The sequence below is a fragment of the Eucalyptus grandis genome, chromosome 7 (genome assembly GCF_016545825.1).
Source record: "Eucalyptus grandis isolate ANBG69807.140 chromosome 7, ASM1654582v1, whole genome shotgun sequence".
Classification (NCBI taxonomy): domain Eukaryota; kingdom Viridiplantae; phylum Streptophyta; class Magnoliopsida; order Myrtales; family Myrtaceae; genus Eucalyptus; species Eucalyptus grandis.
In genome coordinates, this window is record NC_052618.1 from 41,809,188 (window position 1) to 41,831,813 (window position 22,626).

General features: G+C 39.4%; 2 protein-coding genes across 3 annotated transcripts; one reads left to right on the forward strand and one right to left on the reverse strand.

Moving 5' to 3' along the window:
• Positions 1–351: 351 nt before the first annotated feature.
• LOC104453547 (poly(A) polymerase I) lies at positions 352–6,707 on the forward strand. 2 transcript variants are annotated; one of them, XM_010068135.3, is made up of 14 exons: positions 352–582; positions 672–768; positions 862–981; positions 1,253–1,350; positions 2,823–2,906; positions 2,997–3,130; positions 3,266–3,338; positions 3,430–3,475; positions 3,578–3,687; positions 3,764–3,871; positions 3,968–4,027; positions 4,619–4,680; positions 5,218–5,533; positions 5,854–6,707. In XM_010068135.3, exons 1-14 carry the CDS (start codon positions 496–498, stop codon positions 6,055–6,057), a joined length of 1,599 nt encoding a protein of 532 aa, XP_010066437.1. In that variant the 5' UTR covers positions 352–495; the 3' UTR covers positions 6,058–6,707. The 2 variants fall into 2 exon arrangements, with proteins under 2 accessions (XP_010066437.1, XP_018715242.1); XM_018859697.2 differs by having other exon boundaries at positions 865–981.
• Positions 6,697–8,735, reverse strand: LOC104453545 (acetylajmalan esterase). The gene is made up of 5 exons (XM_010068132.3): positions 8,381–8,735; positions 8,052–8,264; positions 7,779–7,927; positions 7,231–7,504; positions 6,697–7,106 (listed from the first exon to the last, which is right to left on the reverse strand). Exons 1-5 carry the CDS (start codon positions 8,682–8,684, stop codon positions 6,889–6,891), a joined length of 1,158 nt encoding a protein of 385 aa, XP_010066434.1. The 5' UTR covers positions 8,685–8,735; the 3' UTR covers positions 6,697–6,888.
• Positions 8,736–22,626: the final 13,891 nt, after the last annotated feature.

Here is a 22,626-nt window from a genome sequence, read left to right on the forward strand (position 1 = left end):
AGAAGACAATGAATTTTGCGCCCCATTAATTGGGAAGAAAATTAGAGCATGTATAGTAGAGAATTTCACATGAACAATCTTATCCATTATTGATATCAATATTTAGACTACGATATTTCTCATTAACCACTAAATCAATGGTGGATTAAGACTGCTTGGAATTTTTGGTTATTGTCGGTGTATTTTATAATTAATTACTTTTAATTTGGTTCGAAGCTTTCCAAATAAATTGCCTCTTGGACCCTAAAAGAAGCCCAACTTTAGAGCCACCGCATGGGCTTTAAGCCCATCTCGGCCCATTGACATTATCCACTGCAAGATCATCTTCAACCTCTGGACAATCCTCTGGTTTTCAATCCTACCAAAAAGCCGCCACCGCTGCTTCGCCCTCGCTCGCTCCTCTCTCCGGCGTCGGGCCACCGATTTTTCGATCGGCGAAAGACCCCCCCGGGGCAACGTCCATGACATGGTGAATTGCCCACTCGGCACTCATCGATGGCGCTCGCTGCCCTCGGCTTCGCCTGCACCATCTCGCGCGTTTCGCTCTACCGCCATCGCCCTCTCATCTTCTGCATCTCCAAGGTCGGTACTTCTCTCTTTTTTGAGCTTCTCCCTTTGCCCTTTTTCCATGGCGATAGTTAGGAAAAGAGGATTGCTGTGGGAGTCTGCAGGTGGGAAGCAGCAGCAGCAGCTGCTCCGTTGCAGTCGAACCGTCGGGCTTTGTAGAGGAGAAGGGGACGGAAAATGCTGGTCATTTGATAGGAGAGGGTCAGTGTGAGCTCGTTGGGTTCATTTTTTCTTTTGGGGAAGTTGAAGTTCTGTGTACTTTATGTGGTAATTGTATGCTGTTGTTTTGTTTAGTAGACAGGGACAGCAGCCAGGCACCTCAATGGAAGAAGCTGAGTTCTGTGGAGCTTGGCATCAGGAGTTCGATGATTTCGAAGCCCACGAGAGTAGTTCTGAATGCGTTAAAGAAAAAAGGTAAAGGCTTTGTGGGGATGTTCTCAACTTCATGCGCAATTCAATATGTTGGTTGTTTGAAGTAGCTTTAGTTGTTAAAGGTGGTGTAATGTAAGTAGCCGGCATCAATGTATCTGTTCCTATGCTGCAAATGATTAGTTGATAGAAGAATGATGGCAAGGCAATGTACAATTTCTACTAGGGCAGCATAAATTTTGCGTATTTCCTGATTGTGAAAGTTGCACACAGGCCGTTGGTTTGTGCATGGACATGATCTCACATTTTGTTGTAGGTTATGAGGTATATCTGGTCGGAGGCTGCGTACGGGATCTTATTTTGAAGAGAACTCCAAAAGACTTTGACATTATAACCTCAGCTGAGCTCAAGCAGGTTATCTTTTTGGATAATTGGTTGATTAAGCACTGCACGGCAGCTGCGAGACTGTGTATGCCTGGAAGATGATACTAAAGGCTGTGCTTTAGAAACTATTGATCGAACACGGTCTTGCTAAATTAAATTGCATAAGAGTGTTGGACACTTGCCTAATCACCATTCATGTCTTCTTTGCTTTGATATTAATATACGATAAGAGTCATACCCTCCCATTCTTACGGCGTTGCCCTATCTTTAATCTCTGTTCTTCTTTCTGTCATGTCCCTAATTTTCGTAAACCTTGTTTACTGTGTATTCTGTTATTCCACTTAATGGGCAAAGGTTCATTTGATGATAATACAATATTTTGTTGGATGGTTTCTTAATGTGCTCATGATGAGCTTAAAGTGTTAAAACCTTTGATACAAACTCCAACATTGACAAAAAGTAAGATCTTTAGACCAAGTTTTCTTTTTTTAGAGAGAGAGAAACAGAGAGCATCCAAACTGTATTGAGCATGCAACAAGCACAAACTTCTGTATTACTTCTTAAACATTTTCAACCAAGGTCAACTTTTGATGACCCAGTCACTTCGCGATCTTAACCTATTAAGTCTGGACAAATTGTGATATTTTTTAAGTGTTAAAAAACTTAGTTGTATCTCTTTGACCAACATAACTGAGTTCTAATCTATGTTGTAATAGTGACTGAAAATTAACGCATGTCTTAATGGGATTCATAAATATATCTATTGTAGGGTATCCAAATGGATGACTCAGAGATAATGTAGATCCGTAGGCGTACAACTTTGGTAGCTTGGCAATCCATAGGCTTTGAGGTTTGTTACGAAGACTTGCTAGAGGATTGGATCCAAATAGTGTATAATATGTTCATTTATGCAATACAGACTGCTAATATGGAGTTATATTCTCATAAGCGTGATTGAGGATAATGTCGGTAATCTTATGGTTTTTGTGTAAAAATGAAACTACCAATTGTCCTCTTATGCTTTCGGTTAAAATTCCAGCCACTTGGAAAATGTTAGGACTGCTTAGCCTGCCTAAGGATGAAATGTCTTTGTGGCCATGATGGGGTGTTGGTTTTTCCTCCATTATTAGGGGCAATTTTAGAGGGAAAATTACACTTAAGTCCTAAACCTTTTGCTAGAGATGTAGTTGACTCTTAAACCTTTTTAATTTCTAAAATGTAGTTATAAATCTTGTTTAGAATTTGCAATTTAGACCTCCCATCATCAACGTCCTTGATGTTTTCTGCATGGCATCTTGTAATGGGTGCCGGATTGGGATGAAAATGATGTAAGGGGTTACGTTTGAAATTTTTAAAACAATTTCAAATTACTTTGTGCAAATTAAAAGGCTTAGGACTTTACTTCTAGTGGTAATTATTGTTAATTTGGTTACTTCATGCTAATTTTTCATTGCTAAAAATGTTAAGATGGTTATTTAAAGTTCATTCCTCAACTGACTTAGGTACGAAATACCTTTTCAAGATGTGAAGTTATTGGCCGACGGTTTCCAATATGCCATGTGCATGTCGATGAAACTATCATTGAGGTAATACTGGGTTAAATTTTGTTTGTACCATCCTTTGTCAGCAAAGTGGAGTACTATATGCATCTTTTTCTATTGATTATTTTGGGATAGGTTTCCAGCTTTAGCACCTCTGGAAGAAACTCTTTTGGGGGGCTCAGAAACAATGTCAAGAGACCTCCCGGCTGTGGTGAACGGGATTTTATGCGATGGAAGAATTGCCTTAAGCGGGATTTCACGGTCAATGGGTTTGTTGCTTGAATCTGACTTGGAGTCAATTATGTTATTGCTTTGGCAGTACATGTAGATGATCTATGATGTCACTTCTATTGATGAGATTAATTCCTAAGAAATTTATTTAAGATATCATTTTCTTTATGCAGATTATTCTTTGATCCCTATGCGAAGATAATATATGATTATGTTGGGGGAATGGAAGATATTAAGAAAGCTAAAGTATGCAAGTGGCCAGAAGTTATTTTAATCTGCGTTACTTATGTTAAAAATCACTAAACTGGTGAATCTCATAAGGAGTCCTTGCTTGTAGGTGCGAACAGTAATACCTGCAAATCTTTCATTTGTGGAAGACTGTGGTAAGTCTTCATCCTTTTTGTGATGTTCAAATTGCTGGTTTGGAAGTTGTAGTTGACTGTAACCTCAAGAGAGATATCTGACTTCTTTACCATTTTGTACAGCTCGCATTTTACGTGCATTTAGAGTCGCTTCCCGTTTGGGATTTCGTTTTACTAGAGAAATAGCTCTTTCTCTGAGGGTCTTATACCGTTCTGTGTTGAGACTTGACAAGGTATATCAGTTTCTTGTCTTCCATGGTTTAGCTACTGTTACTTGAATCTCATGCTCTCTGGCATCCATTTCTCCAGGGCAGAATTCTCATGGAGGTGAATTATATGTTGGCATTTGGATCAGGGGAAGCTTCTTTGAGATTGTTATGGAGATTTGGACTTCTAGAATTGCTTTTACCCTTCCAAGTATGCAGTCTCTCTCAAGGTTTTGTTAATCTTCAAGAACGAATCCTTTTTCACATCTCTCCTTGTAATGATGTTCTAATCAGCTCAATCATACAGGCATCGTACTTTGTTTCCCAACGTTTCAAGAGACGCGATAAAGGATCAAACTTGCTCCTGGTTAGTCTGGGTCTGCACTGTTCCCTTGTTTTTTTCACACAGCCAACATGCTTTAGATGTTTTGTCATATAGTATCCTTTTAATCTAACAGTCAACTACAAGACAAAATCTTGTATTTGGAAATCATATATCCTCCTAATTAGAGTTTGAGTATAGGATTAATATCACGTAAAACCTCAAACTGGTACACTTGTGACAAATTTATCACAAACTAATTTTTTGACCACCAAAAACCCTAAATTAGTACACCTGTGACAAATTTACCAACCATTACTTTTAGTTAAATTTTACCATCAAATTGCTGAGATGGATGATAAGTGACAGTTGATGAGTGTGTTAGTTTTGGGTTTTACCCTCCATTTGTTATAGGTGTACCAGTTTGTAATTTTTCATAATATTAATCAAATTTATCAAAAACTAACGGAGGGTAAATTTGTCATAAATGTACTAGTTTTAGGTTTTTGGTGGTTAAAAAATTAGTTTTAGATAAATATATCACAGGTGTATCAATTTGGGGTTTTTTCATGATAATTAACCCTTATATATACTCATTTTCATCTCACAGTCATTGTCACTTTGTCTCTATTGCAGTCACTCTTTGCCAGCCTTGATAAAGTGGTAGGACCCGATCGACCATGTCATAGTAGCTTATGGTAAGGTGTTTCAGCAATTCAGTCTAATATATGAGGAACTTGTAGCATAAAGCTAAGGACTCACAGAAGCTGCTTCTTAGAAAACTTATTGTTTGCACCTTCAATTAGGCAATTTTAGCTGCTTATCATCATCATATGTCACTGCTTTAGTGAACATGACTGAAACGTGATTGCACTGCATGAATGCTTGAGTTTCTTCCCTAATCTTTTGGCTCTGAATGCTAAATCTCCTTTTTTTAAGATAAAGGAGATTTAGCACCTGTTAGCTCTCTCTCTCTCTCTCTCTCTCTCTCTCTCTCTCTCTCTCTCTCTCTCTCTCTCATGGACAGTATGACTTGGTGATTCTAATATGAATATGCTTTAGCTGATATTGTGCTAGTTGACAGGCGAGCTTCCAGATCACCGTTTGTTTTTGTACTTCATTGCATTATTTTTCTTGTGATGTATAACATATATTTCTAGTTAGCTTGATTGCTTGGACACAAGAATGAATTATTTCGAGCTGCCTACAATGTACTATTTGTGTCGCTGTTGCAGGTTAGCTATATTGGCATTTCATAAGGCTCTTGTTGATAAACCACGGGACCCTTTGATTGTTGCTGCATTCAGCATTGCTCTCCATAGCAGTGGTTCTTTGTTGGAAGCTATAGAAATAGCCAGAGGAATCAATCAACCACATGACTCCAGTTATATGGAGCTTCAGGAATCTCCGGTGCTTCTCTCAAAACTTGCAATGAGGGATGAAGTTGTTGATCTTGCTGCATCAATCAAGGACATATTATTCAAGATGACTAGTGTACGTTATGTTTCCCAAGCAATGAGCATGTACCCCCAGGCACCTCGCACTGATTTGGTAAGAACCCAATTTGTCATTCAAAGTGGGTGTTAAATATTAGTTGTTGCAAAAATCTCCCAGTTTAGATAAAACAAATAAATGCACCGGGTGAGATGTTAATCTATTGCGGCACTTTGGTTTGTCTAAACCATCTGGGGAAAATGTAATCTTTCATGAGATCTCATATAATTTCCCTCTTATCATTTTGCTGTTTATAGTCTGTGTTATTTCAGTTATTGCAATATTAGGGGTCCTTATCTAACAGCATCCCTTACTTTTCTCTTTCTTTAATATTTGTCAACTAACTTAAAATTCTCGGTATCTGTTTTACAATTAAGGTTTTTGTTCCGGAGGCCTTGCTACAAAGGACATGCAGGATATTTGATTGTGTCCGTAGGGGCATGGAGCGGGGAACTGTGCCTAGGCAGTTAAAAATTGACTATGATTCCCTGTCATCGGGGAGCTTGGAAGAGGTTCGTCGTACATTGGCAAGGATTGTTTTTGACACAGTGTATCCAAAAAAGAGAAGAGAACGTTCTTGAGGTACACAGCTCTCTACTGTTATTTTCTCCTCTGGACAATATATCTGTGGACATTGATTATCAGTGGCCCTTCAAAACAAACTCAAAGGATGACACATTGCAAGTTGCTGGAAAGGGCATCTCGTTGCTCGAGGTCCCCACATTATATGGCAAGTTGCTACCTTAGGAAGTTTTTGTCATGTTAAAGAATAGATTTGTCTTATGCATCTAAAGTCCAAATTCATGGATACTTTGATGTGTTGGTAACCTCTGAAGGATCAGAATAAGATGCGGTGGTTCAGCATTAAGTGGTTTACTGAAGAACAGTGATCATTTCCGGGATTGTATGCTCCCCTGGAGAATGCTGGGAACAGATAGAGAAACAAAGCATATTGTCATGGGAAACATTTTTTACAGTGAACAAGTCATGTATACTTTATATGGTTCTGTTACTCTTATTGCATCGAATGTGAGCTGTCCATCAGAATAGTTAGAAGAACATTGATTTGTACCCTCTTTCATTCATGTTCCGCTTCTGCCTGACGTGAATCAGCGCAGGTCTAGATGAATTTTTGCCCTCAGTATATACCAGGATTTGTAACATAAAAACAGTTAAGATGTTGAGAGAATTTCCACTGCTAGATATTAAATCAGTAGAGCTGTCTCCAGAAGGAAGATGCCATCTCGACATTTGTAATAGCAAAAGTAGTTTATTGTGTACTTTATAATTCAACCAGCTCCCGCTTTATTTGAGCAGATAATCCTTTATTCTGAGTACAGGGAAAAGAGATTCGATCTATATTCAAGATCAATTGTTAATTATGTATGTGGGAGCTAGTGTTGCCCTTGACTCTATGGGGCACAAGACAATTCTGGGAAAATTTTGTTGGTGTTGTACTCTGTAATGTGGCGATGCGCCTCCTGTGTCAGATGTATACCATCCCAGCTTATGAACTCATTTGGGTTGGGGCAAGCCGTGACACCCGTTGATCCGCACATTTGGGAGAAGTTGAAGTTGTATGACCCACCAGTTCCGCAACAAGCTTTCAGAGCCGATTCCGGGTCGAATCCTACAACGACAAAGCAAGAAATCATCCCATCCCTGTTAAGAATGGAGGTTGACAGCATAGCCAAAGCGATAAAGTCTATGAGAGTACACGGCGAAGCAAAGATGGCGAAAGCGGATGTTTTTACCTAGATGGGAGGCTTGGTCTAGCACATACTTATAGCCATTGTAGTAGTCTCCATAGAGTATTGTAGCTTGAGGTAATTCGCGTCTAAGCTTAGCAAGTGCGACTTGAACGTGAGTGTTGCGGAATTGTGAAAAGGCATTGTACGCTTTTAGGCAACCTTTCTCGTCATATGCGTCTGAATCGTTGCTCTTGAAAAGGGTCAGGTATATTGGGGAACAACCGATGGCAAAGTCTCCGAACACCACTACTTTGGATGCACCCATTTTAATGAGCTCCTGCACTTAGAAGAGATGTCTAGTCATAACTAAATTTATACCAAATTCTTAGTTCTATTCCGTGTATAAATTTCATTAGACATTAGGGGAAGTTAGTTTTATGAGACTTGTGCTGAAAAATTTGGGTAAATCATGCAGGCAAAGGCAGTTCAACAAAGAAAATACGTAGTTTGCTAGTTTAATCGGGTATTTCATGAATTTGGGGTTTACCCATTTAAGATAGGTGTTCGTCAATAGGGGGAAAAGAGAACACCGCGTTCTAGATGAATCTTACCCTTGTGACATTTATGGTTTCTTCAACCACGGGAGGCACATAAGTCATGACTTCTTGAATAGATTTCCCATTGAGGAAAGAATAGAGGAAGTCATTGCTTCCCATCTCCCCAACAATCACAAGAGATCTCTTCAACTTCTCTCCACACTCTGCCACAAAATCGCATGTCCAGATCAAGATAGTGATCGCAGCAGCACCAGTCATACAGTAATCAAATAATAGGGCACAGATCAGGCAAAGTCACTGGACATGGAAAGGAGAGTTGCAACGTACCAGTTTTCGACCTGCAGGTTGAGTTGAGATAATTTCTGAACCAGTTGAGCTGGAGGCGCAAGGGAACATCAGAAGCCGACACGCTGACGTTTCTTGCAGCATAGAACGAAGAGTTGAGGACCGTGCTTCCGGCGACGGCGAAGTTGACTCCATGCTCAAAGGAAAGATTCTTGCCCAACGAGGGATTCACAAGAGGGAGGCCAAGAGCTATGGCTGCAGAATGAAAGGGATCATTTTAAACCCTAGGTGATCATCAGTATCATAGGTTTACATGATATCCATTTTCCAGGGAGGGTTATTAGGTTATCGGGCTATTTTGATCTTTGTACCGAAGTAGTCGACTATGAGGCGGCCGTCGGAGAAGCGACCAGTGGGCCTGCCGAAAGTCTCGCCGTAAGGGAGACGAGCAGCCTGGGAGCCAGAGCCGTTTGGTCCCACGATGCGGATGAGGTTGCCGGTGTCGGAGGTCGAGTCCCCAAACTGGTATATGGCGTCGATCGGACAAGGACGACGAGCGGCTTCGCCATGGACCCGGCCCGCGGAGGACAACAAGAAGGACGCGAAGGTGAGGAGAAGAAAATGGAGAGTGATCTTTGAGGACATCATGGTGGCGTGGATGGCTTGTCCTTGCATGGAGAGGACTGGGATGTTTGTCCGTATGCCTTGTTGGGAAATCGTTAAAGCTACCAATATTTATACATATATAGAGAGAACTTATTTCTTAGTTTGACTTGTAGCCCACATAATATATAGCTCTCGAGACGAAAGAGTAGCTTAGAGGTTTTTAATTCGGCTTCTCCCACCATTTGAAGTCAAACGAAGACGTGGGATCAGTTAATAGTTTTGCTAATGCTACCGTTGACTTTGATTTATGTAATTTTACTTCAAAGTTCTCATCATTTTTATTTGAGAAAATAAGATAAATGATCCATAATTTTTTTTAATATGTTTAATATGATTTCTGAATTTTAACCTAATTTGTAATACGACCCCTGAACTTTTGGTACATCTTTAATTTAGTTTTTGAACTATTTGAAAATATTTAATATTATCCTTGAACTTTAATTAATGGAATGACAATTTTGAACATTTACATATAATTTAAGAACTAAATTATTAAATTATATATATACAACAAAGTTCAAGTTAAACAAATTAAAATTTTAGGGGTCATACTATATATTGAGTGAAAATTCGGAGATCATATTACATATTAAGCTAAAATTCAAAAATGATTCGTGTCATTATCTTTTTTATTTTAAAGTTTTTAAGCTAAAATTCAAAAATGATCCGTGTCATTATCTCTTTTTATTTTAAAGTTTTTAGAACCATCGTCGCCCAAGCTTGTGACAAAGAGACCCATCCTGACTGGACCTCTAGGAGAAAAGTATTCGCCGGATAAGGAGACACGAAAGTGACGGTGTCCAGCGGTCAATCGGGGAGGTAACCAACTTTCAATTCATGATGAGTCATTTGTCCCTTACCATTGGGAGAGAATTTCGTCACGTTAGTGAAAAGAACAAAATTGAATGCTCTCGATTGATTGGATTGGCACGCAAATTTCTTGAAAAGAGAAACGAGTTGCGCAAATCAAACTTTTTCCACGTGATTACTCAATTGAGTTCGTGGAGAAAAGAAGACGAAGAGTTCATAAATTTGACAATTTATTTTTTTGGCCACTCCTTGAATTGGCAGTTCTTTTTATAGGCACGTAACGTACTTCATGTAATGTTCGCGAGACTATTACTTTTAAGCTTTGACGATCCCGTGATCCGAAGCACAGCCAAAGGAAAATCGCAATCCAAACATGACTGAGCACAAACAATAGGAACCTCATATTTAGATCATTCGACCGAGACTTGTGCCCGTGTCTTTCCTAGCTCAAAATCCTAACGAGCTAATCCGTGACGTGGGATAATTATTTTTAATCAATGACGGACTTTTCTTGATTTAAAAAAAAAAAAAAAACATATGTTTGAAAAGTAAGTTGAATTTAGGATAGCTTTCGGGGGTCTCTTAAGGTTACAATTCAACTACAAGCGCACGGGGCAATTTTTTCTTTGTCGTGTGACAGTTGGCCACAATACTTGGAGTATTGCATTGTTCATCATCTTCTTGATGGTTTTGGTCCTTGGAAGATCAATCAAAACAACGAATATTCCATTCTCTTCTAGTTCTTAGCCATCCGACTCATTCCTTTTTTTCTCTCTCTTGCTTGCTGAGGGCGCAAATAACACTATGGATTTTATGAGTGCTCTAAAGGTGTGTTAAGAAACTAATTAAGGAGATTTTAAGATTTTCAATACGCCGATTGTTCTCGTGTATGTTACGCATAGCCTATACTTTTCGTAATTGAATTATTCTATTTAAAAAATGCTTAACAAGTGACCCAGGCACTTGTCGACAGCAAGAGTCTAATGTGATATCCATTGTTGGTCTTCCTTGCTTGGTCAAAGTAAAACACTCTTGAGGTGCAATTGAGCCTGGAAAAATTTTCTGTGAATTCACAAGAGGATGATGAACAAGAAGCTGTTTTTGGTAGTTTCTCGGAAACTGGCTTTTATCTAGGCAAGGCCTTCATTATCAAGAAACGTCTTCTCTAAAACAACTTACGGATGCGGTACAGCAAAATCTGTAATAAAATAATACTAAGTAAGATTACCATTTACACTACTCCTAGAGAGAGAGAGATTATTTCTATGTTCTTTTTTCCCCAACTCCTCTCAACGATAGAGTAGTTTGTACTTTGTACGGCTTCTTCTAAGAGCCGGCCCAGCACTTTCCGCAATTGCCCTAGTTCCATTAAGAACCGGGGCAACAAGTTGAATGGCATTAGCTCATTTGGTTCTTGCCCGACTTGCCTAAATTTGGTTTTATCTTCCCGTTGGGCAGTCCTGGATAGACTTCCTACATCTGGTCAAACTGATACATCCATGAATGATATCTCAAGTTAGTGAAGTTGGCAATCATGCAGATTTGACATTACTATGTGGGAATATTGTTCAAAAAGTCATAAATCTATTGCATGTCTACCAATATAATCTTATATTTAGAAACATCGCCCCTCTCTCTTCCCTTTTCCAGAATTGTCTTCATTAGCCCACATTTGTTTCTGGATTACTGTCCTTTCTCGGACATTGTACATCAGAAGTATAATAAGTAGCTGAAAAATGCATGAGGAGGTAGTTGGGCTTTGTGGTGTGTAGCTTCAGCTAGTGGTCGTTGGAACTAGTGGCTGTAGATTGCTTTCTTTTCTTTCTTTTTTATAAAAGGTAAGAATATAATAGCTTGAACCAACTATACAAAAACCGGCACCGAAAACTTGCACTCAAATAACAAAAGTTAATGAGTGGAAGGACGCCGGCACAAAACAACTTACAGCAATAAGAACAAAAATGGAAGGCCAACAACAGTTGACCACACAGAAACACCATTACAACAACCAACGACGACCCAACTATGAATGCCAACAATCAAAGCGAATGTATGGAGTGGAAGCCGAGAGAAGGTTGATGCAGGAAAACGCCAGGCAAAGAAACACCAGTAGGATGCATTAGGCCGACAAGGCATTGGAGAAGATGGAGGGGTCGAGACACCAAGATCTATGGAGTCTCCTATTCCTTGCATTGTTAGGCACATTGGTAAAAGTGAGTGCCTTATCTCTGACTACCTTAATGATATGGTTTTTCATAGCCGAAATCTCCAACGTTTCACCACGGAATATTAAGCTATTCCTTTTCTTCCAAATAAGGTGGCAAATCGCTCCAAAAGAAAACTGAGCGATGCTATGGTAGAAGTCCTTACCCAATAAAAGCTTCATCGCCCAAGCGAGATTGTCCGCCCAAGGCCTATTACGCCAAGGAATGTTACATCTTGAGGCCCAAAAATGAGCAATCGTAACTGAAACATGGCAATCAAAAAACAGGTGTGTTGGAGAAATCCTCGTGAAGAGTTTTGAAGTTGACAAAACGTTTCCATCAGTCTAGTCTGAAGGTCAGCAGACTCTGTTGGTTAAAGTCTGAAGACTTTCGGACAGCTAGACTCAAGACTCAAAGTCTATCCTCATTGACATCTACGATCCGTTGAAGAAAAGTTATCCCGAACTAGATGTTTTGTTCGGGATTTAATCTTATCATCTAGAGAAGATCTCGTGGGTTGGAGAAGACGTATCGTAATCCTTTGATTGATCAAGATTGATTCAATGACCGAAGATTCGATGATTGTCTAAATATTATTGGAAGGTTCTGCTTATGGAAACCGAGATCCCGATTGTATGGGCGAACGGATTGATGGGCTATCAACACGTTCCTTTAATAGCTCGAACGATCTTCCTAATTGATTCCGTCCAACGGGTAGATTGGAGGAATTCCTTTGGAAAGTGCCAACGGGTATGATGGCATAAAGGAGTATATAAGGAAGACGTCCTTAGTTGTTCGAGGGAGTGCGCGATAGAAAAATTCCAAAGTCTGAAGCTCCTATTTGTTTAGATAAATCCTTTGAGCGAATACTTGTATACAAAGAGAGTCTATATTTGTGAGAGACCTTGAGGAGGTGTGGCGGTACATCTACACTTTGTGGAATCAAGGCAAAGCCGTGCTGTAACTACTCTTTTGATCATAGTGAAATCCAGCCGGTGGGGCATCGTCGGTGCGGAAGAGTGGACGTAGGCTTGGAAAAGCTGAACCACTATAAATCCCGTGTTCCAATTTCTCTCTTCCTACCTTGATCGTATTTCAATTTGTTAAGAATTGCTTCCGTATATCGACAAATTGTTTGTGCGCCTATTCACCCCCCCTCTAGGTGTTTATACTAGCAATATCAATTGGTATCAGAGCCCGTGTACTTACTTTATTTGAAGTGTTTTACTTCATAGTAAAAGATCCATGGCTAGTATGTTAGCACCAGAGCTGATGGAAGGGCAAAGTAATACCAGACCACCCTACTTTGATGGAAAGGATTACAACATCGGAAGAACAAAATGAAAGCTTTCCTACGATCAAAGGATCCTGCGGAATGGGACGTTGTAGAAAAGGAATTACTCCTACCACTTTGCATCGGTCTCTAAAAGAGGAAAAGAAACGAAGAATCCAAATGCGGAATGTCTCAAGAAGAAAAAACCAAGAGACGTACACTCGATGCAAAAGCAATTTACTCCTTATATTGTGCTTTATCACCAACCGAATATAATAGAATATCTTCTTGTGGTACAGCAAAAGAAGTTTGGGACAGTTGCATATCACCTATGAAGGAACGGTCGAGTGAAGGAAACAAGAATCAACATTCTTCTTGGTCAATACGAAGCCTTGAGAATGAAACCGGGAGAATCAATATCGACATGTTTAGTCGTTTTACGATATTGTGAATGGTCTTGAAAATCAAGGTCAACCAACTTCTGATCCCATGAAGGTAAACAAGCTACTGCGTGGACTCTCAAGGGATTGGAATCACATAAAAACTTCGATAAGAGACGCGAGAGAATTATGCCACTATCATCGACGAGCGGGCGATTGGAACTCTTCGGTCCTATGAAGTGGAAAGGATCAATGAAGATGAAGATCCAAAAGGTAAGAAATCCATTGCATTAAAATCAAATGATGATTCTGATGATACTGATTCTGAAGATGATATGGACGATGAGGAGCTTGCTCTCATGATAAGAAGATTCGGAAAACTAAACAGAAAAGGAAGAAGGTTCAACTCAAAGAAACAAGGCTTTCAAAGACAGCGAGACCAAGTCGGTGATGATGAGGAACCAAATAAAGATGTAGTCTGCTTTGAATGCAAGAAAAAGGGACACATCAGACCTAACTGTCCTCTTTTGAAGAAGAAGAAAGGAAAAGCTAAAAAATTTCGAAAAGCTCTCAAAGCTGAAACCTGGAGTGATACTGAGTGTGAAGAAAGTGATAATGAATATGCCAATCTATGTTCGATGGCACAATCAGTTCGGACTGGATCGGACTCGGATCGAGACTCGAACAGTGAATTTGAGGCAAGTAATTTTAAAATTCTGTCAAAGTTTCTAAATATATTGATGAACTATGATTTAGTCTTAAGATTTCTCTCAAAAGAATTTCCAAACTGAAAAAAAGAAAACTCAGCTCTAAAACTAAAAGAAAATGTTTTAGAAGAAAGAGTTAAAAGTCTAGACATGTCTGTTTCCAATCTTTTGAAAGAAAATGCTTGTTTAAAAACAGACTTATCTAATATATCAAAGAAATTTTCTATGGGGTCTGAAAAACTTGAGAAAATTCTTTCAGCGCAAAGACCTTACTTCAATAAGTCCGGTCTAGGTATGACGAAGAAACAATTCCCTTGATTGATTTTCCTAAAGTAAAAGAAAGAATCAAGAAAAGGTTTTCGAGTGAAGTTTACAAAAATCACTTCAAAAGAGTTTTTGTTAAACCCGTAGGAAGAAATGCTCTCAAATGTTCAAAGTGTAATAGTCCGGATCACTTTGAAAAGAGTGTCCTATGGTATGGAAACCTGTTAAGAAAGTATGGGCTAATTCTGTTTATATTACTAACACCAAAGGACCCAAGAAAGTTTGAGTAAAGAAAGCTTGAGACTTTATTTTAAATGCAGGTCTCTCAAGAAACAGTAAAGTGGTATCTTGACGGCGGATGCTCAAGACACATGACGGAGACTCAAATTGTTTTATAAAGCTTGCTCAAGTAAATGGTGGAAAAGTTTCATTTGAAGGAAATAGCAAAGGAAGTATTGTGGGATTTGGAACCATGAAAATTGGTACTCTCACAATAAGTAATGTCTCCCTAGTGGAAGGACTCAATTACAATCTTCTCAAAGATTAGTCAATTGTGTGATACTTGGTTTCAAGATCTTCTTTCAAGAAGGAACATGTTACGAATCGGAAAGACTCTACTCAATCTTTCATGGGTCGAAGACATGGAAATATCTATCTTACGGATGTGAAACCAAATGAATCGCAATGCCTTATCTCAATCCAAGACGAAGCAAGCTTATGGCACAAAAGCTTGGTCATGTCAACATGAAGCAATTAGCCAAAATTTCTTCAAAACAGCTTGTTCGAGGACTACCCATTGCCATACCAAAAGACTGATTCATGCACACCATGTATTCGGGAAAGAGGAATCGCACCAGATCCAAAAGGCGAGAAGAGTCTAGTCTTTGTGGCACTCGTTTCTGAAATTGAACCAAAGAGCATAGAAGAAGCTTCATCGATGAAAGCTGGATTGAAGCTATGCAAGAAGAGCTCGAACAGTTCAGCATAAATGATGTCCGGAAATTGACATCCAAACCTAAAGGTAAAACTGTTATTGGAGCTAAATGGGTTTCGAAACAAGATGAACGAGAAAGGAAAAGTCGTACGAAATAAAGCAAGACTCGTGGCCAAGGGATATACGCAAGAAGAAGGAATAGACTATGATGAGACTTACGCTCCGGTGGCAAGGTTAGAAGCTATTCGACTATTACTTGCGTTTGCTTGTTATAAGAATTTCGGGTTATTCCAAATGGACGTCAAAAGCGCCTTCCTAAATGGATTTATCCATGAGGAAGTTTATGTGGAACAACCGCCGGGTTTGAAGACCCAAAGAAGCCGACTCGTCTTCGGACCGAAAAGACTTTGTATGGTTTAAAGCAAGCACCTCGGGCTTGGTACGACAGATTGAGTAAGTTTTTAATTCAAAATGGTTTTGTCAAAGGTAAAGTAGATACGACCTTATTTATCAAGAAGGAAAACAAAAGTTTCTTACTTGTTCAAATATATGTGGATGACATTATTTTCGGATCCTCTAATGAGAATCTCAGGCAAGAAATTTTCTAAGTCTATGCGGGATGAGTTTGAAATGAGTATGATGGGAGAATTAACATTCTTTCTTGGTCTTCAAATAAAACAATTGAAGGAAGGAACTTTTATTTATCAAGAAAAATATGTGAATGATCTTGTCAAAAGGTTTGACCGGAGAATTGCAAAAGGTCGACATTCCAATGTCAAGTTCTTTAAAGATAGACAAAGATGAAGAAGGGAAGAAAGTTGATCAAAAGCATGTACAGGAGCATTATTGGATCACTTCTTTATCTTACCGCCTCTAGACACGATATTTTGTTGAGTGTTTGCATCTGTGCTAGGTTTCAATCGATCTAGAGAATCCCATCTCGTCTGCCAAACGCATCATTAAATACGTCGCTTCATCATCAAGCATCGGTCTTTGGTATCCTAAGAAGGGAGACTTTAATCTTAGGATATTCGAGACGCAGATTTGGCCGGTTGCGAGTTGATAGAAAGAGCACTTCAAGAACTTGCCGGTTGCTTGGAAGCGGGGCCCGTGTCTTGGTTTTCAAGGAAACAAAGCACTTGTGTCTCTTTCAACAACGAAGCGAGTATGTAGCTCTTGGAAGCTGCTGTTCGCAAATTCTATGGATAAAACAACAGCTAAGAGACTTTGAAATTGAAGACTCATGCACGAAGATTAATTGCGACAACACCAGCGCTATCAACCTTACCAAAAATTCAATTCTCCACTCAAGAGCAAAGCATATAGAGATTTGACATCACTTTATAAGAGACCATGTTCAAAATGGAGATGTTTCAATTCAATTTGTTGACTCAAAGAATCAGCGGCGGATATATTCACAAAGCCTTTGGAGAAAAATCAATTTGAGTCTATACGGTCCGGACTCAACATTTTGAGGTATGAGGATATCAAAGTCTAAAGACTTTCGGACTCGAGCTTACAAGACTTTATCTACTTGTCTTGGCTCGACCTTGACCGTAAGTCTTTCTCTCTCCAATCTTATCTTGAAAATGTACGATCATCAGATTGTGTTTAAATTGTTGCTATATTTAATTAACATAAATATTGCATCGATTCATTTCCAAAAGGGAAGTTATTTTTGAAATAACTATTTTTGCGGATAAAGACAGGTTATTTTGAAAAGGCATATTTTTATTTCCTTTGTGACGGTTTGTTTACTCTTCTTTTTAACCGAAATGAGCACTGTCGATTTCTCTTCACTTTTCTACTCTCTCAAAAACCCTAGAAAGCATCGATCCTCCATTCCGTTTGTCTTCTTCGCTAAATCTTCAAAAAGTTGTCATCTTTTAAGGAAAGTCAAGCAAGGAAACTTCCAAACACTTTTAAAGATGTCTTCTTCACGAAAGTCGTCAAGAATAGCAAGCGAGGGGGACCACGAGAGAATGAGTGAGGGGCCTACGCACTTCGATCTTACTGAAGATGAAGTTACTCCCGGATCGGCAACCGAGCCCACAACATTCTCGCGGCGTCATTCTCCACCATCTAGTCCTCAAGCGTTGTTGATCGGCATCGGAAGAAATCATCGAGGAGCGGACCCAGTAAGAGTTCAAAAGCCCGCTTTTATCTATAAGCTATATCGTGCTTTAAAAAGGAATTCGTACTCCTTTGAACTATGTTGATGATTTTGTTAAAGAAAAAGGATATAGGAACGAATATATCTTTTTGAAAAGAATGGAAAGTTTGGGAATCGCTCGTAAAGGGGTGGTGAGAAACCCTTTGCGAATATCCCAAGTGATCCTCGTGGCCGGGGCCAAATCAGTAGATGGGAATGATGATGACAATGCTGTTCGGTCTATTTCAACCGAAAATGGATATTGCGGCTGAAATTCAAGGAAAAAAGGGGAGATTTGTTCAGATCAAAGGAACAAAAGGATCCGTACTCGAAATTCTTTGAAGCGTGGGGTAATAAACCCTAGAAGTGTGGACTTTGATTTTACGGATCTTTGAAAGTGAACTTGAGGGAAAAGTTCGGTTATCTTCAACTTGAAAAGTTTTGCTCGACTCTACGAGGCTTATACTTGAATTATTTGCATATTTCTATTCAAATCTTAGCTTTTTGGATGCGAATAGATTCTCCTTCGTGTTAAAGAACAAGATTATGTTGTGGATATGAATATCTTTGGTAGATGTGCTAGAAGTTGAGAGGCGGATATCAACCAATCAAAGTTTCCATTCTTGGGGCTACACTTGAACTTGGTGAAGGACGGGAGAAACGATGAGAAGATCACTTACTCACGGATGAATGCATTCAACATTTTGCTTCATAAAATTGTGATCAATTGCCTTCGGCCGAAATCAACTTCCAAAACTGATGTGTCAAGTTCTGAGGCAAAGTTGATGTATGCCATCCTCTGTGGTAAGTTTTCTCTCCCTCATACTGTTATGTTTCATATGTATAGAGCGGTGATGAAGGACGAGGTCAACTCCTTACCCAAGCCTTATTACGAAGTTATTCGGACATCATCGAATATTCAGCCTCCGCAAATCTTTTGTGTTCGATCATGCGATCATATGGTGGTAGGACTGAAAATGGTAACCAAAATGCGTCGAAGGAACCGAGCAAGGAATTGGAGAAATTCAAGGAAGACTCCTACCAAATCTCATCAATTCTCTTCTGCTAAGAGAAAAGGAAGGAGCCCATGGTCACGCTTCATCAAAAGAAAAGAAGAGCTCTCCTTGTTGAGGATGAAGATGATGACGAAGACATCACAATCTCTGCAATGGCTTTGAGGAATTTAGGTCGTCTGTTCTACGAAAGAATCGGAACAAAAGACGAAAGAAGCGAGAGGAGAAGGAAGAAGGAGAAAGAGAAGCGAGCAAGAAGCGAGAAAGAAAGATCTGAAGAAGAAAGAAGAGAAGAAGGAGAACACGAGGAAATCTCTTCTCCACACATAAAGCATGGAAACGGGGGAGATCGGGAGAAAGGAGTGACGTCTTCACATCTAGATGCAAGTGAAGGAGTCGATCGCTCGCTGCCGGACCCGAAGATGTTTATGCATCTCAATTTCCGGAAGAAGGTCATGAAGCTTCATCGCCCATCCTGCGAGATTATGCTGATCCACCATCATCGCTTTTACTCCATCGAACGAGCGAAGCAAGTACTCGGGTGATAATGGAGCAGATTTTCGCGAATCATGGATATTCTCTCGGAGATGAAAGGTCAGATTTATGCCTTGGGATGCGAAGTTCAAAGCTTGAAGAATGAAGGTCAAGCTTCTTCCTGTTCATTAAATGAAAAGATGCAAGCCCTCTCTATTCGAATCGGGCCAATGCCAAGAGTGAGGAGGTTGTACACTTGAAGGAAGACTTTAAAAGGTTTGGAAGGTATTGTTCGGTCTATGGAAGATTTTCAGCTTGTCCGCGTTCCCAAGCAATCTTGATTTCATCTCATCCTTTTAAATGATGACAAAAAGGGGGAGAGATGCATGATTTGAAAACTTTCAATCTTTTTTAACCGTTTGTTGGATTGTGTTTAACTGTCTTTTGTTTTTGACGGACTTTGACTTTGTTTTGTGTCCGGACAAGAACCTAGACTTGGACTTGACTTTCTTGCTTTTATTGATCAATATTGATATCTTATGAATGGCTTAATCATATACTGGACTAACCTATTTTACGTGGTTGCGAGATTCTAGTGTTATTCTATTAGCCATTTATTTCTATAAGATATGCATATGTGGTTGAGAAATGTTTTGTAGGTCAAAGTTATCCAAATCTGCAGGAAGGTTTTGTCACCATCAAAAAGGGGGAGATTGTTGGAGAAATCCTCGTGAAGAGTTTTGAAGTTGACAAAACGTTTCCATCGATCTAGTCCGAAGGTCGGCGGACTCGTTGGTTAAAGTCCGAAGACTTTCGGACAGCCTGACTCAAGACTCAAAGTCTATCCTCATTGGCAGTCTACGATCCGTTGAAGAAAGGTTATCCCGAACTAGATGTTTTGTTCGGGATTTAACCTTATCATCCTGAGAAGATCTCGTGGGTTTGGAGAAGACGTATCGTAATCCTTTGATTGATCAAGATTGATTCAATGACTGAAGATTCGATGATTGTCTAAATATTATTGGAAGGTTACGCTTATGGAAACCGAGATCCCGATTGTATGGGCGAACGGGATTGATGGGCTATCAACACGTTCCTTTAATAGCTCGAACGATCTTCCTAATTGATTCCGTCCAACGGGTAGATTGGAGGAATTCCTTTGGAAAGTGCCAACGGTATGATGGCATAAAGGAGTATATAAGGAAGACGTCCTTAGTTGTTCGAGGGAGTGCGCGATAGAAAAATTTCAAAGTCTGAAGCTCCTATTTGTTTAGATAAATCCTTTGAGCGAATACTTGTATACAAAAGAGAGTCTATATTTGTGAGAGACCTTGAGGAGGTGTGGCGGTACATCTACACTGTGGAATCAAGGCAAAGGCGTCTGTAACTACTCTTTTGATCATAGTGAAATCCAGGCCGGTGGGCTGTCGGTGCGGAAAAGTGGACGTAGGCTTGGAAAAGCTGAACCACTATAAATCCACGTGTTCCAATTTCTCTCTTCCTACCTTGATCGTATTTCAATTTGTTAAGAATTGCTTCCGTATATCGACAAATTGTTTGTGCGCCTATTCACCCCCCCTCTAGGTGTTTATACTAGCAATATCAAGGTGGTCTATGGAATCTGGCGTAACATTACAAAACACACATAAGGCATGATCAATTCTTCCATACGAGAGAAGAGACACCTGAGTAGGCAAGCAATTCTTCACGATAAGCCAAAGATGAAATTGAAATCTAGGGGGCTAGAGCATTATCCCAAACAAAAGAAGCCCACAATACTCGGTTCTTCTTACTTCTAATGGTCTCCCAAGCTGAGCCCACCAAAAAAATGCCAGAAGAATTTCCACACCAAGAGAAACAATCCGCGTTAGAGGAAAGAACCGGCACAGAAATATCCCTGCACTGCAACAGAAGCAAAATTTCCACTTCTGTTAGAGATAATTTGCTTAGAGAATCGGTGGATGAAGGCTGTAAATGGGCTGGCCTTCTCCATTTGTGTACACGCCCAAAGATAGAAACATATAAAGAGAAGTGTTGAGCAGTGTGTGAGTGGTGTTGGGTCCTCTTATAATATTAAGAACGTTTATTTTAAGGGTTAATACAATGAAACCCCCTAATCAGTATACTTGTGATAATTTATTTCAAACTAATTTTTTTATCGTAAAAAACCTCAAACTAATGAATTTTTGATAAATTTACTTAAACAATTTTTTAATTACTAGAAACCCCAAACTGGTACATCTATGATAGATTTATACTTCATTAATCTACGTATATTTAGATTGATATCATGAAAAATCATAAACGAGTAGACCTATGACAAACAAAGGGTAAAATCCCAAATTAATACTCCTATCAATTGTCATGCGTCACCAAACTTAGCAATTTAATTGTAAGGTTTCACAAAAATTAACGAAAGGTAGATTTATCATAAATGCACCGATTTTGGGTTTTTCATGGTATTAACTCTTATTTTAATTAGGCATCCACTCAATTCTCAACAAGTGGCATCGGAACAAGGCAATTGGGGACTGTAAACCAAGCAATCAAAAGTCGTAGTATGCGAAGACAATGGTCAGGGACCATTATACGTGAGTAGACGATAAAAGATCGGAGTATGCTGGAGTTCTACTAGTTTACAAGTCAAAGATTGTAAAGTCGGTTTATTTGGGATCAAGCTTACTTTGTTTAATGTCGAGCATTACAACCAAGTCACGATGATGGACATTTCAAGTTTGGCAGGCAATGTCAAGAAGCTCAACAACTCCAATTATGGTAATAGGATAATGAGAAATTGTTGGTGGCGGCAACACCACACTAACCACAAACAATGACAAGTAAAGAAAATAAAACATCAAAGCAGGTGAGGCTCTTATGCTCTTGTTGTTACCATAAGCATAAAAACCCCAAAATAGGCATCGGATAACTTGGCGGTATTGTTCGCAAGGACGAGCGTTGCCAAGCTACAAAGGTTAGAAAATGAGATCCTCTCAATCTTGTAACAAGATATGATAGTATAGTCGAAGTTAGATCTTTGTGTGAAGAAATTACAAAATTAGATTCTCAAAATGCCATCTCTGAGACAAAAAATGAGTATGGATGTAGTGAAGAACGAACTTTGATCAAGTTAGAGAATATAAGGGTGCGTTTGTTTGTGTTTACGTTTAAAAATTGTTCAGGAAACATAAATAGAAAAAGTATTTCTGTTCCGGGAACAATTTTGAACAAAAAAATGCGTTTGGTAAATTTGTTCGAACAAAAATAAACGGAAACACGTTTGGTAAATTTGTATAACTTTTTTATTTCTTTTATTTTTTAATATTTTTATTTTTTTCTATTTTTTTTATTTTTTTCTTATTTTTCCTTTTTTTCTTTTTTCTTCTTTTGGCTAGTCGCCGGCCTCGGCCATGGCCGACCGGCCTCGCCGGATCTAGGCGAGATCGAGCTCGCCCAGCCGGCGCGGCCGACCCTCGCCCAGCCAAGGTGAGGCCGGCGAGGCTTGGCCTCGCCGTGGCTGGGCGAGGCCGCCGGTCCTCGTCGGCCGGTCGCCGGCCATGGCCGAGGCCGACAACCGGCGAAAGAAAAAGAAGAAGAAAAAAAGAAAAAATAAAAGTGTTTTTAAGTTTTGTTTTAGAAATAAGAAACAACTTTTTGTTGTTTCTTATTTCTGTTCTTTTGTTTGCTGGAACAAAAGAACAAAAAGGAACAAAACGCACCCAAACGCGTTTGTTCCTTTTTGT

Bases quoted from the DNA above. Each gene is read 5' to 3' on its own strand.
- LOC104453547 (XM_010068135.3), top strand. From the start codon at position 496: ATGGCGCTCGCTGCCCTCGGCTTCGCCTGCACCATCTCGCGCGTTTCG. The intron at 982-1,252 runs GTAAAGGCTTTG...ATTTTGTTGTAG, and splicing joins GAATGCGTTAAAGAAAAAAG to GTTATGAGGTATATCTGGTC. The intron at 3,476-3,577 runs GTAAGTCTTCAT...CATTTTGTACAG, and splicing joins TTCATTTGTGGAAGACTGTG to CTCGCATTTTACGTGCATTT.
- LOC104453545 (XM_010068132.3), bottom strand. From the start codon at position 8,684: ATGCAAGGACAAGCCATCCACGCCACCATGATGTCCTCAAAGATCACT. The intron at 8,265-8,380 runs GTACAAAGATCA...TTCATTCTGCAG, and splicing joins CCTCATAGTCGACTACTTCG to CCATAGCTCTTGGCCTCCCT. The intron at 7,505-7,778 runs GTAAGATTCATC...TTCTAAGTGCAG, and splicing joins AAACCATAAATGTCACAAGG to GAGCTCATTAAAATGGGTGC.